Source organism: Seriola lalandi, unplaced genomic scaffold (genome assembly GCF_002814215.2).
Source record: "Seriola lalandi dorsalis isolate HSWRI2012SDOR001 ecotype SW California unplaced genomic scaffold, Sedor1 jcf7180002054976, whole genome shotgun sequence".
Lineage (NCBI taxonomy): Eukaryota > Metazoa > Chordata > Actinopteri > Carangiformes > Carangidae > Seriola > Seriola lalandi.
Genome location: NW_019525526.1, coordinates 1,179,346 through 1,193,088, shown reverse-complemented (window position 1 = coordinate 1,193,088; position 13,743 = coordinate 1,179,346). Strand labels below are relative to the sequence as shown.

General features: G+C 44.4%; 1 protein-coding gene across 1 annotated transcript in view; it reads right to left on the bottom strand.

Moving 5' to 3' along the window:
• atrn (attractin) overlaps positions 1–13,699 on the bottom strand; it is a 121,571-nt gene extending 107,872 nt beyond the window's left edge. Inside the window, exons 1-2 of the mRNA XM_087171111.1 lie at positions 13,235–13,699; positions 610–693 (exon numbers count right to left, since the gene is read on the bottom strand). Coding sequence (XP_087027237.1) covers positions 610–693; positions 13,235–13,473 — 323 coding nt within the window. The 5' untranslated portion in view covers positions 13,474–13,699. The remainder of the gene's footprint in view (positions 1–609; positions 694–13,234) is intronic.
• Positions 13,700–13,743: the final 44 nt, after the last annotated feature.

The following is a 13,743-nucleotide window of genomic DNA, read 5'->3' as shown; positions in this document are numbered from 1 at the left end:
CCCCGCCCCGCCTGAGTGAGCGCTGGCCAAACGCCCTGAAAATGTAAATATAATCAAAACGGCGTTGGGTTTTGGAGGAGCTGGCGGCCGGGAGAATTAAGAATCATCGCAGTGAGTCGATACTCCGTGGTGCGCTTATGCTGACTTAAACAATACAGAAGGAGTATTGAATTTCTCACAGTTACTTTGCCATTCATTTTCATCCATCACCCTCCTGGATACTGGTGTGTGTCCCTGGCGCTGGACGGATCCCAGTGAAGGACTGCAGTGTAGACTGTGTATATAATCATCATTATGGGCAGCTTTGAAATATATATTTACAATATTGAGTTGCAGCCTCGGTTTTTCACAGTCCATCGCTCATCTGTCTGAAGGTTTTAAGGAATCCTTCCTTCCTCTTAGTGGCAGAAGCTGATTTAATGTGTGAAACTGAAAAAGAGAGGATGGGTTTCATGTAGTGTGTCTTCAGCCTTTGTTCTGGCTACTGATAAGAGTCCATGCTTTTAGCAGCTGAGATGTTTAACCACCTCAATAATAGCATAATTGTTGAAAAGTCCTGCCCTGATCTGGTGTTTTACCCCCTTGGTGCTGGGTTTGCACTGCACTTACTGTCCCTCGATGAGCCATGTGCACTTGGTCTTGTACTTGTAGTTTCCCGGTCCGTCGGTCAGATACCCGGAGGGCCCCGTCAGCCTGAAAGAAACCAAAGTGGAGAGGAGGAGAGATTCAAGGTTACAAATGAAGATGTCACGATTATTATTCTAAACGAGTTGAAACCATGGAAACTGTGTCGTCTACTCCTCGAGTCTGGGTGCAATGTGCAAGTGCCACATTAAAAAGCAGGAGAAAAACAGGAGCAGGACGCCGAATGGATCTGTACAGAAGTCATCGCTGTAACAGAGAGACGGTTTTTGATCAAACTGTTGACTGAAATAACTTTTTTTTAAAAAAAGGTACAATAATCACTTCTGTATGAATTTATTTCATCTATTTATATTGGCTTTACATATTCCCATCACATGTACTGTAGCAGCATCATTGTGTCAGTCCAATACCTGCAAAACTATAATTATAGCTACATGGCACGAGCATGTTAGCATTAGCACTGTGTGCATGTTAGCTTCACAGAGCAGCTGCATAGTGTTACGTTTTGTTATACGACACAATAATAAACCGATAAACACATTTAGTCCAGAAATGATTTGTATTGATAAAGAAAATGAATCAGCCACATTCACGAAGGTTTCAGTTTCACAAATATTAGTATCGACTGTTTCTCTGTGTCACGTGACTCCGGCCTCTCACAAAGCTGCAAAGCTGTGACGGACATTTAGACCTTTTTACAGACTTAACATTTATTCAGAAAAATAAAAAACATCAATGATAATAATAATAATGATGATGGATATTTTAAACTACATTTAGCTACCTGTGTATTTTATGTTCATTCCCTTTTTTTACTTTGTGGGCTTTCAAACAGATGTCATCACTTGTTTATGTGACATTTCTCTGATGAATGTCTGTCACCATCTTGATGAGGTCGTTGAATTGTGGGACAATGAGGGTCAAGCACTTAATTGTTTTATCACAGACAGTCTATAAGCACTATATTGTACTATTGTTGCAGATGTTGGAGTGTTGTCGATAAACCTCATAATAAAAATCATCATTAACAGCAGCTTTTAATCGTGATTTACTGTAAATATTCTCGGTCAAAAGGCTCCAGCACCGGAGCGTTGCTTTAAAAACGTCTGTTCAGTGAACTTTTCTACACGGATATCCGTTTCATGTCGTTATCTAGAGCTTTGAAATACAGATTAAAAACATTCAGCTTGCAGTTATAATTTCTGAGAATCTTCTGCAGCGCACAGCCACAGAAATCAGAAATGATTACACACACGACGCTGTTGCACAAGAGCCGGTCAGCGGAGCGGAGAGAGCGCAGGTAAACACGGACTCCTGCCACTTCACCTCAGCACATGCGGTTCTGTGGTTGTGCAGGTGACCAACAGGACGGCTAAAAAGGCCTGGGAATGATTAAACCCTACAGCAAATTATTATCTGGAGTCGACTGTACAGGCGGGCCACAAACACCAGTAAAGTACAGCGTCCGGCCTCTGTTATTGCCTGATCAATTCCAGCCTGATGACACAGCAGCAGAGAGGAGCTGGATCTCACAGGGGACACTTACAGGCGGTCAGAGATTGTATCATTACTGATGTAGGTCTCAGGGTGCAATGACTCTGCTAACACACCCAGTCACAGTCTTGTTCCAAAACAGTCTCTCAGCAAAAGTCTAGGGAGAAAAGCTGCAGAGGAGACACTCCTCCCATGCAGGAGTCGAAGTTAAAGATCTCTGCCTGCTGATGAAAACAACAACAGAAAAGCTTTCACCAAGACACAGATAAAAGCTCGAGCGGCAGATATTTTTGACAAAGTAGTGATTTGTCTCGACTCTTACATGGATGTGTTTTTTTGGGTTTTTTGGGTTTTTTTTTAAGTCAAATCATTCCACATCAGAAACAGTCTTTCATGCTTCAATGCCACACAGCATTTCAGAAGTTGTTTCAGGGCGAGATCCCTTGTTGTGAATCGAACAGCTACGTTTTTATTTGCATCTAGGCAACAAGTGGGACGGGACTTTGTGTTATTGAAAACTTCAGACTGCTCCCAGAGCTGCCGAGGTGCAGGCCAACAGCCCCAGCTGTGTGGGCTGGGAGGCTCAACGTCCAAGGCCGAGGGTGTTGTTAAGTTAACAACAACTTTACGGGCCAAACATATGACACTATATTGCAACTATGCTCTTGTGCTATCTCTGCAACTTGTGGAGGGACGTGTTTATCACACAGCGAGTATATCAGCAAATGAAGCCGGGCAGAGCGAACCACTCCTGCTCACTGACAAACCTCACACCGAGCCTGGCTGAGCGACGCTGGCTCACTGTTTGCACTTAAAAGTGTTTTGAGAGAGTGGATACACGCAGCTCTTTTCATGTGGCAGGTCTCAGCGGCCGGCTAACGAGCACGCTAACGCTGTAATTACAGATCTCTCAGTTGCTAATACACCAAGGGCCTGCTGGGACTCTCAGCTCTCCCAGCTAGCAGACAAACAGAGCTCTCTCTCAGAGGGCGAGAGGCTGAACCCGACAGGCCACCGCCCCCCTGAACCAGAACTCACACTGCTGCATGTACTGAGCATACTCTACCACTACTGCTGCTATTACACAAATATCCCTCCGACTAACCAGAGAAACGATTCAAATACAGTCACATACTATGCTGCAATTTATGGTTTTTGTTAGCGTTGGTACTTAAAGAACATTTAAATTGCACGTTCACCCACTTTATGTGTAAACAGACCCCAGGGAGAGCACTTCATGTATGTTGCTACCTATAGGGTCAGAAGATATCAAACAGACATCCTAAAACACGGCTTAACGAAACCACAACTTCCTGCACGTCATCTGTAATGTGACCATAAAGAGTTATGTAGGGACAAAAACACAGGAACAGATCTGCAACCAGAAGTAAAACTGTTCCCTGCTGCATAAAATTAGAGGAAACACTGACAGATCCGGGTGTGACTTTTACTGATTAGATTAGATCTTGTTGCGTCACATTAAATACCACATCGTGTTTCAAATTTATCATGCATTCGGTAATTTCGGTAATTTAACATTTAGTAATTTGATTTAGTGAGGGCTCCAGACTAAACTTTTCCACCGGTAGCACTGGTGCTACCAACACGAGCACATGACTTGGTCGCACTGTGAACAGAGGTTCCTCTTTACGGGCCGTTTTGAACTTGATGACCATTTCACTCTCCTCCATGGAGCGATGCGCCATCAAACCACTGAAAAGAGGTGGGGGTGGGGGGGCCCCGGTGTCTGGGTACCTGCAGGGTTGTGTTTCTTCTAACTTTTCCACATTAAAATGTCTAAAAATGACTGTATTTGATGAAGCTTTTTCTGCAGGTCCTTAATGGCGGCTTTTAGCAGACTCTCTCGACGTATTTCACGTCTGGATTAACACCCTCTGCAGCTGTGACGCCCAGTGAGGTCTGGCTCACCCGCTCCTCCTGGCTCCGACCCTGGATGGCATGACATTTTGTCACTTTCAGCACGGTGACAAACAGATGGAGCTGGTCCTCAGACACTGAAGGGCCAGATGCGGCGCTTTCTTCTGGGCTCCGGTTGTCCTCGTGGTCCTTTCTCTCCTCCGGACACGCTCCCTCAACCCGACCTCGACCCCTCATACCCTCAGCCTGCACAAAACCTATTTCTCACCTTCAGGTCCTTTTCTACTTTGTATTTTAACCATTTATTAAAGAAGCAATAGAAACAAAGGTTAGCTGCGATCTGGGCTCGCAGCCCTTCCCTGACGTCCTGTGTCCGTCCAGCGGCGTTGGTGAAACACTGAAGTCAAATGTGAAACCGCTTTATCATTTATTCAAGACCGACTCTGAAGGAATCCGAACCGGGAGAAGCTGACAGCAATGGCGGTGAAGACAACTCCTCCCATGATCCCACACTATTTCAGCATAGCAGTCCCCCTCGTACTGTTACCACGGTTACTGTTATAAGATCCCCATTAGCTTTTGGATTGCAGCAGCTATTCTTCCTGGCTCTGTGTTAGCCATGGTCCCTCCTCACCTGCACCTGCAGCCTCGTCATCAGTGGTTGTTGTGTTGGGACCTCTCGTTTGCCCCTCCCTCTCCACCAGGCTCGCTCAGCATGCACACATGCACTGATGATGAAAGTGCAGGCGGGGAGAGGCCGACAGAGCCAGTGGAGATGACAAAGTCCCACTTTCAGCCGCAATGGTCAAACGCAGTGCCCGAGTCAGCCGACTGATCATCATGGACTTGCACAAATGTGACCACAAGAAATTTTAATCTCTCTCCACTCGCTCAGAAAAAGGCCACATGTGCGACAACTTTGGTTCTGGAGGCCGGACTCGTCTTTTGCAATGATCAAGGATCAACAACAGTAATAACGAGTGACTGCCACAGAGCTGAAGGCGGCCTGTAATCAGCACAACAAATCATCTACCAGCACAGACGGTTGAGATGCAGAAGTTGCTTTGAACAAAGAGCCAACAGAAATGTTCAGTTCTGCTTTTTTCCTTTTTTTGGACACAGTTTAGGCCATAAAGTGAATTTTTATGCAAAGCAAAAGTCAAAGCACAGTCTATTGACATATCATGCCCCTGGCAGATATATTATGGTCATTTACAACCATAAGGCAGTAAAAAAATCTTATTAACTGCTCCCCTCAGGGTTTTTTATTATGATGAAGCATCCAGGGGGAATTTTAAGGGACGAAATCTGTAGCTGAAACATATCGGGACCAAAGTGGCAACTGAACTGAACCAAAGCTCTTGCAAAACAAGACAAAACAACCCAGTGTCCGTTAACTAATCACAAACCATTTTACAAAGATTTCCATGATTCATTATCAATTCTAATCTACTGATCATTTGGCAAGCAAGGACTGTTTAAAATTTGAGAAATGCCTGCTTTTGAAACTAGTTTATTTTTACATCAGAGAAAATTATTGGAAAGCAACGTTTTCTTCAGTTTGTTTCCGCCATCGCTGCGTTTACAGGACGAGAGGTTAGAATATGACCTCTGATCAGCGCTGCGTCTGGGCAGAACGGACGCTACAGTGACTCGCTATCGGAAAGCAGTCAGACGAGACAGGGCTAGCTGGTTAGCATGCTATCTTCAGTAGAAAAAATATGTTAGAAATAGAAGCAAGCAAGTTAAAAGTGGCATCGCTTTGCTGCCGAACTAACGTTTCTTCCAGACTGGTAAGTAAACAGCCGTTAATGCTAACGTTAGCTTATGTAGCGATGGCACAAACTTGAATATAGCGCCTTCAAAGTTGGTCAATAAATCTGTAAACATAGGGTGTGTCCCTTCAAGGGTCAATGGTGCTGTAAAGCAAATGATCTGACACAACATTACGGTCCTTTGACCCCTGTGTAGCACTGCAGCACAAATGTCTGCGAGTATGTCCCACAACGCTTTTGAAAACAACAACTGTCACATTCAACAGAAGCCCTCAAAAAATACCACCAGATAAAGAATAAGCCAGCAGCTGCTTGTACTCCCCGTTATTAGAGCTGCATTGACCCTCACAATCGCAATGATGTTCAACAGCCGCTCCTTCTCATGCAAAACAGAATCCCAGCGGCAGAGCCAAGCGGTCTGCGAACGGGAACGTGGTGGAGCAGCAACAGCAGCACGAGAGCAGAGCAAACACCATGCCTCATTCAGAGGCGACGGCGGTGCTGCTCAGTGGCAGAGGCTGGAGGGTAAAAGAGCATGCTCAGACTGAATGTAAATGCCACCCCCCACCCCGCAGACTGTCTGGGTAGACGTGCAAAAAGCTGCTGAGATGAAATTTTAAATCAGTTATGGAATATTCTGGGGGGAAAATTACACCTTTATTGTTTGTCTCCCTATGCAGCTCAGTAATGTGATAGTTTCACATGATTTTGCAGCAACCAGCATAAAAGAAATGTATCTCGATATTAAAATAATTTGCTGGGAATACAGTCATTTGTTTTTATAGCATATTACCCAGCGTGATGCATGATATTTAGCACGATGAATACAGGTATCCTGGGGGGTGAAGATCCACCAGATGCTGTAATCAACAATAAACATGCCATCCTCTCTTGTTAATGTTGCCGTGCCGACACATTCGAGAGATATATTGAGATTAAATGATAAAAAGTAACTCAGCAGCCGCCGTGGAGGAGAGTCGAGACGCAACGTCGCCTGCAGGCAACAAATCAAGAAAGGCGATGCAGCCAAAATACGCTCATGAAGCTATAAGTCAGTCAATAAATATTTCATAAATTATTAGCAGTGGCCATCTTGCCAGTTGCTGTGCTTTCCCACCTCAGTGTGTCTCTTGCGTGAGTTACGGCTGCACCGAGATCAGGGATTTTATGTACAAACTTTTTTCAGGCTGAGAACCTGTGCGATTCACCTCAGCTGCAAAAAAACTACATTCTGTCCTTTAATATTGAGCGTGACAGACGGGGCGAGTACAGTTTACTGATGCCACCTTACAAGACTCCTCAGGTAGCTCACTGCCATTTTCATTTCAAGAGCTTTTTCTGTACAGCTGTAAGCAAATCCACCTCGTCTCCCGGCACCTGAGGAAAAGGGGATGGAACAAATTTCTGTGCCTCTGCATCAGTAAGCTGAAAAACAAAACAAAAAGAAGAAATCAGTGGTAACGCTGTGGGGACCATTAGTCTCTGCAGAGGGCAGGCAGGCAGCTCTCGCTCAGTGGGACCTTTAGTAAAGCGAGGTCAGCCTTCAAACAGGTCCCAGACAGCGCCCGGGGGATGGATACGGACTAATACGCTGAACAGACGACAACAAAGCAGAGAGCTGTGAAACTGAAACTGTAAAAAGACCAAAACCATGTTAATGTCAGACCAGGACAAACGCACCAGCGTGCGTCTGCGCGTGTGTTCTTGTTTAGGATTTAATGAGTAATTTCTGTGGGTCAAGAATTTACCCTCTGGTCTGGACTCAAGATATTGATTGATTTGATTATAATTCTTTAATTATGAATTCATCATTTATCCAGCAGATGTGAGGATCAGCTGCTCTTCCCTTGTTAATGGACAATCTCCAAATTTTAACTTTATGTGGGACAAAACAAACAATTTGGAAAAGTGACCTTAGACTCTGGGAACTTGGAACATAATCAATGGATTCATTGATAAATGACAATAATGATTAGTTGCAGAGATGAGAACAGAGAGCCCTAGTCATCTTTTCTGCAGAACTGATGACTAATAAACCCCAGTGTGAAAATGTCTGATGTTGCAAGACCAAAATGTTACCCACAATACATTGCTGGTAATGTGCAATATAAGGTCAGGAAACTCATTTAGGTCTACAGGGATAAAAGAGTTGTTGAGTTGTTTTTGTTTTAAACCAACCGTGATGACAGGTTGTCTGACTCAGTGGACGGGCATGATGGGAAAAGTTTACACTGCTCTGATGATGATGTTTATTTCACAACCTGATCCAGACGCTTCAAAATATAGATGCAAACATTCTGCATGTGTCATTAAACACGAGCAGGACACTTCATTAGCTGGCACAGAGTTGCACATTAATTGCATTAGAAATCGGGGGGAGTCAAGAGGCTTACGTTGGCTTTAAGTGGCGGGAACAAGGCGTTTGTTCACCACCTCCGTCCCACTGCAAAAAGAAAACTGGCTCCTCATAAAAATAAATAAAAAACGAAACAAATTCATCTCAGCGAACGCTCCATCTCATACCAATAAAAAAATTCAGTCGCATGTCTTAGAGACTCTTTGTGCCAAGAAGCATAAAGTCGGCTTTTGTAGAAATTATCTGATCAGAGGGAGAGTGAGTATCAGATACTGTTCAGCCTCATGGCAACACTCACCAACATCAACAGTTACAGGCTACAAGATAAAGTAAACCAGACAATATTTGTTTTTCAGAAATTTTTTTTTATAAATGCCACTTTTACGGTTGTTGGGTTTCCTGAGCTTCAACAATACAACCCAGCAGACTGTGCAGTTCAGCAGCTCTGGTTTTACAGCAGCAGGAGCAGTTTTCCCCAGACGGACATATCCGGAGAAAACTGGACCGTTAACAGGAAGGTGTTGCACACGATACAGGGACCGGAGGAAACGCAGGTCTCGTTTACCTGTAGTGATATCTGTCCATACAGGTAGCTTTTTGTTTTTTTTTTCCTGTGCTCAGGTTTTGACTAAACATGGAGGAATTACATTAAACTGTGTAGCAGGGAGTTTAACACACAAGACCAAAAGCTGCAGCATCCCTGGTTTGAAACCTGTTACATGTAATTCTTCATCTCTCCCACTCTCAGCTCTCTAAGAAAATAAAATGCCTCCAAACAACCTCCAAAGACAAAAGATTGCATTAAACCATTCACCTTCAAGCTCTCTCTCTCTATAAACAGTAAAAAAGTTCACAATGAGGTCTCTGCATTGTCCGCAGCAACAGACAAACTGTGTTCGTCTTCTAAATGTCATTTTTCAATTCTGTAAAAACACACAAACAAGGCTCCGATAAAATTGGGACGAAGGAGGAATCTCAAAGACGGACAGCTCTCAGACGCTGGCAGATAAACCCAGAGCTATCTGCGAGGCTGGACATCACTGGAGGCCGGAAGCAAAATCTGCTTTTTGTTTGTTTGTTTGTTTGTTTGAAGTTTGGGTGAACTGGCCCTTTAGAAACAGAGACAATACGGTTTTGGTTTTGTGAAGATACAGCGTTTTGTCTGATGTAAATGACGAACATCACTTTAATCATTTTAACATGTGATGATGATATTCATTACACACAGCAGGAAAACACTCATTAATATTGTGCCCAGCCCTAATGAGATCTACACGCTGAGACTCATGGGAAATAGTTACACACTACACAAGTTCAAAGTACCCTCAGATCAAAAAGAAGATCTCAAGTTTTTGGGTTTTTTTTCCTCCATAGAGCAACAACAAAACGTGTTTTTGTCGCCCCCTCCTTCATGTTGATTTTGGCCCTCATGGCGAGTCGGGACTCCATCTTGGCACGACCCTGCCACAGAAAGCTGCTTTTACCAGAACTCAGCCAGCCTTGTATGGCAGCATTGTCTGTATGCTAAACACGGCCTCAGACCACAGGCTCCCCCTGGAAAACTATCAGCCCTTTGACCGGGCTAACAAAACAACACAACACTGATTCCCGGCAAATCTGGGATCACAGAGCAGCAAGTTTACCATTCCATTTAACGATAATTAGCCTGGCGGGGTGAGGTAGCCACAGCATCGCTGATACAACGCCGTGCACTGCAGACACAGACGTTCGAGCTGATAAACATTACACTGCGAGTCCTGCTGTGTTATTAGTGAAGTTCAGGGTCAGACTATCACTCCTCCAGCAGACAACCTGCACCACCACCTCTCTGACAGCACTGACGGGGGGGGGGGGCGCGAACCCATCCACCTCACCACGGCTAAAATAGAAACAGACAATTAAATGCTGGGTTTTAAAAAAAGGAGTGTGGAAGAGGAGACAGCCCCCTTTTATACACACACACACACACACACACACACACACACACACACACACACAGCACTACGTGAAGATGACCCCTCGTTACGCCGCCTACATTTTATTCATGTACAACACTGTGAGCTGTTGAGTCTAAGATGCAACAGCTAACTGTGCTAATGGATGCTGGCAGTATTCTGGTCCAGAGGATGAAAATATGGTTGTATGTCAGAATAAATGAGCACATTCAGCTCAGGCTTGAGGACGTTGACCTTGTCCAAAGGTATTTTCACATTTAAATCGACATGGAAATGAGTTATTAGGAACATCTCCATCTGCGATAAAAATAACAAGCCCCCCCTTTCTGTGTTCGGACATTTAAAAAGAGCCAAGTAACTAGTAACTGCTATAAAAGTCTAACTAATACTCAATGTGCATGTGCTTAAAATATAGTTCCATAGCTGCAAGTACTTTCATTATCAATTCATTGGTCCATTTTTTCTCTTTTTAAATCAGTGATTAATTGTTAATATTACAAAATGTCAAAACAATATGAACAAAAAAAAAGGTGATTTTCCTTTTCCACAGGCCAAGGTGATGTTTTCTTTGTCCGACTGACAATCCAAGCAGACTAATGTTCAATTTACAGAAGTATAAAGGACAGAAAAGACACACACACACACACACACACACACACACACAAAGCTAGGATCAACCTGCCAACAATTATTTTTTAATAAATTATTTGTAAAAGAAAAAAAAAAAGAAAAGCCATTTGTAAGAACTATTTTCTAATGTGAGGATTTTCTCGTCTCACACGGTTATAAAACCAAATCCCTTCAGGTTCACAAGTGTTTTAAATCTTCACTCCACTCCTGGGAACTTGTGAAATGCATTTGTCCTTATTTTCTGACAACTAATCAGAAAAATAATTAGGTAAAGAAGCCTTTAAGCTCCACTCCACTTGACCCCAAGACTTTCATGCTAACAACTGAGCCTCCACGTTACCCAGGATGCAGCTGGTGGCCAGCAATGATTTCCCACAGAGATAGACTGCTACAATCGACGCTTGAGAGCAACGGCCTCCCGGTTTTTCTTTTTCGCCACAACCAAGACGAGCCATTTCATCCACGGAGCACTCAGCCCTGCCAATCTGAAACATTAGAAGCTCAGCAGCCTTTCAGATACGCTCAGCAATCAGCGTGTGCTAATGTGCAAAGTAGTCCCAGCTTCCCTTTTCCTGACCACGACTGATTTCTGAGGATGTATAAACGCCACAGGCCCGACTCAGGCAGGATGAGGATGGCACCGGGCTGAGAGAGCACGACACCCGGTATCGAATTTAAAAATTAAGAAGAAGAAGAAGAAAAAGAAGGACAAAACACCCTGGATCTTCTACAAAAAAGGCCTGTCTACTGGGCACACCCTGATGGACACGTTTGAGCTGCACAGACATGCTAGCTCATCACACAGCTGGAACAAGATCAGCTCGCCAACAAGCAAAAAAAAAAGGAAAGGAAAAGTAGAAGTGTAACATTACTACATGAGCTCAAATTGAGACTTAATACAGGTAAAATGAATTTGGGACAAAGTTGTTGTTGTGTGTGTTATCTTGGCAGGATCTGCAGAGGAGCACAAGCCTATAAAATCCGGCCAATAGTGTCATCATCATTGATTTTGTCTAAATGAAGTGTCATCAGGCAATGGAGGGCAATTTTCTCCACCAGAACATCAGAGCGGAATATAAACTCAAGCAAATGAGAAGTGACACTCTTAATGGGCTCGGAGAAGAAACGATGTGCGGCACCGACTGTCCGAATATTCGTATTGACGTTCAACACTTTTCTTTTTTTTTTAATTCGCCATCACACAGTTTGTAGTGTCACCCATCCCTTTGTTTAAATTAGGGTGAGTCGACACGGAGAGCAAACACAGATGTGGTCAGGGACGGGGCGAGTGAAGGCGGATGTGTTATTGGTCTTATCAGGTGATCGCCTCCCCCCCCCCCACCTCCACTCACCTACATGGCTCAGCTGTGAAAACAGGCCGCTTTCAACATGAGCACACACACAAACTTTTTTTTTTTTTTCTCCATACTTTGACCCTGAGCTGCTGCTGTCCAGTTAGTGAGTAACAGCTTTCTGCTACCAAACCCTTCGCTTCACAACTAGCATGACACAGTATTTCAAAAACAGTCCTGTGAGGCCAGACAGCACAGAACAGTCCTACAGAACAACAACAACAACAACAACAACAACAACAACAACAAAAAAACAGCCAGTTTGGACTGCACCTTCATCAACACCCCCTGCTGAGACCACCTGGTTGCTGATGGGGGACGCTGCCAACTCATCCTCCTCACAAACACAACCACAGACATCATCATGTGTTCTGGCAATTAGAAATAAACATCCTGGCTGGGATCTGAGTGGTTGAACTGTGGATAAATACCAAACTGATTAGCTGATTAATTAGTTACTCAGCTGATACAAAAAATAAATAAATAAATAAATATTTTGATGATTATTTAGTGAGAAAAGACAAAAAAAAAATCTCTGGTTGCAGCTTCTCAAAAGTGGTTTTTACGTCATTTATTTTTACTTTCTTGGCCTCTGGGAAAATGCAGTGGGAACTCTTTCCTTCCTCTTTTCTTGCACCGTTTTTATCATCAAATCATTTGATGAAGAAAAAAAAGGAAGTGCCAGAGTATAAATAAAGAAAAACCATCCTTAGTTACAGCCCTACTGTGAATAATTATAGTCAAGTATAACAATGGAGCAGTACTGATGTGCACATTTGGGTAAGGGAATGATAAGATGGTGACACGGTGGAGATTATGAAGTACTGAGGCCCCAACTGTAAGCCTTTTGGATAATCATTCAGATCACATACTTGCACTATTCAGCATCTTTACAAACATGCACTGCATCTGAACCAGGACAGCTGTGCCCTTGTGGTGACGGCGGTGGCAATAGTAGTAGTAGTAGACCCGGTATCTGCCTCAGGTGTGCACCGCTCGGGCGCCTCCTCGCATGCTACCTGGCCTCTGAGTTGGTACAGATTTGGCACAATGCAAAGCACACGTAGGCGTCACACACAACCTATCTCAGTGATAAAATAAAAAAAATTAAAGAGAAGCCGCTTTATTCTGCCCGTGTGTTCACCGTACCTGAATCGCCCTCCGCAGTGCTGGCATTGGTCCCCAACCCAGCCGGGGAAGCACACACAGTTGCCCGTAGCGGTGTTGCACTGGCCGTTCATACACGGCTTGTCGCATTCCTTCGCCTCGGTGACGCCGGGCAGCCCGGAGAGCAGCCCGACGACCGAGAGCAGGAGCGCGGTCGACAGCATCAGCAGGCTCCGGCCCCGGCCAGAGCCCGAGCAGGCCCGCCGCGTCGCCCCGTACATTCTCTCACAAAAGATGGCTGCTTTCAGACAGACGCTCCGCTGCTTCGGAGACAAGAGACCCGGCGAGCTGCCCCGCTGCTGTGGTTTCCGCCTCTCCGCCTAAAGGTAAGGTTTCCCCGGAGGTTTGGTTTAGTGTCTTCGTTGAGGCTGGTATTTGCTGGTTACTTGGTTTACATCTTTCCAGTGGTTCTGTTTCCCAGCGCCGCACCAAGCCGCATATTGACATCCAGAAGTGACGTTATGGTAACGGAAATGCGCAACCGGGAGAAG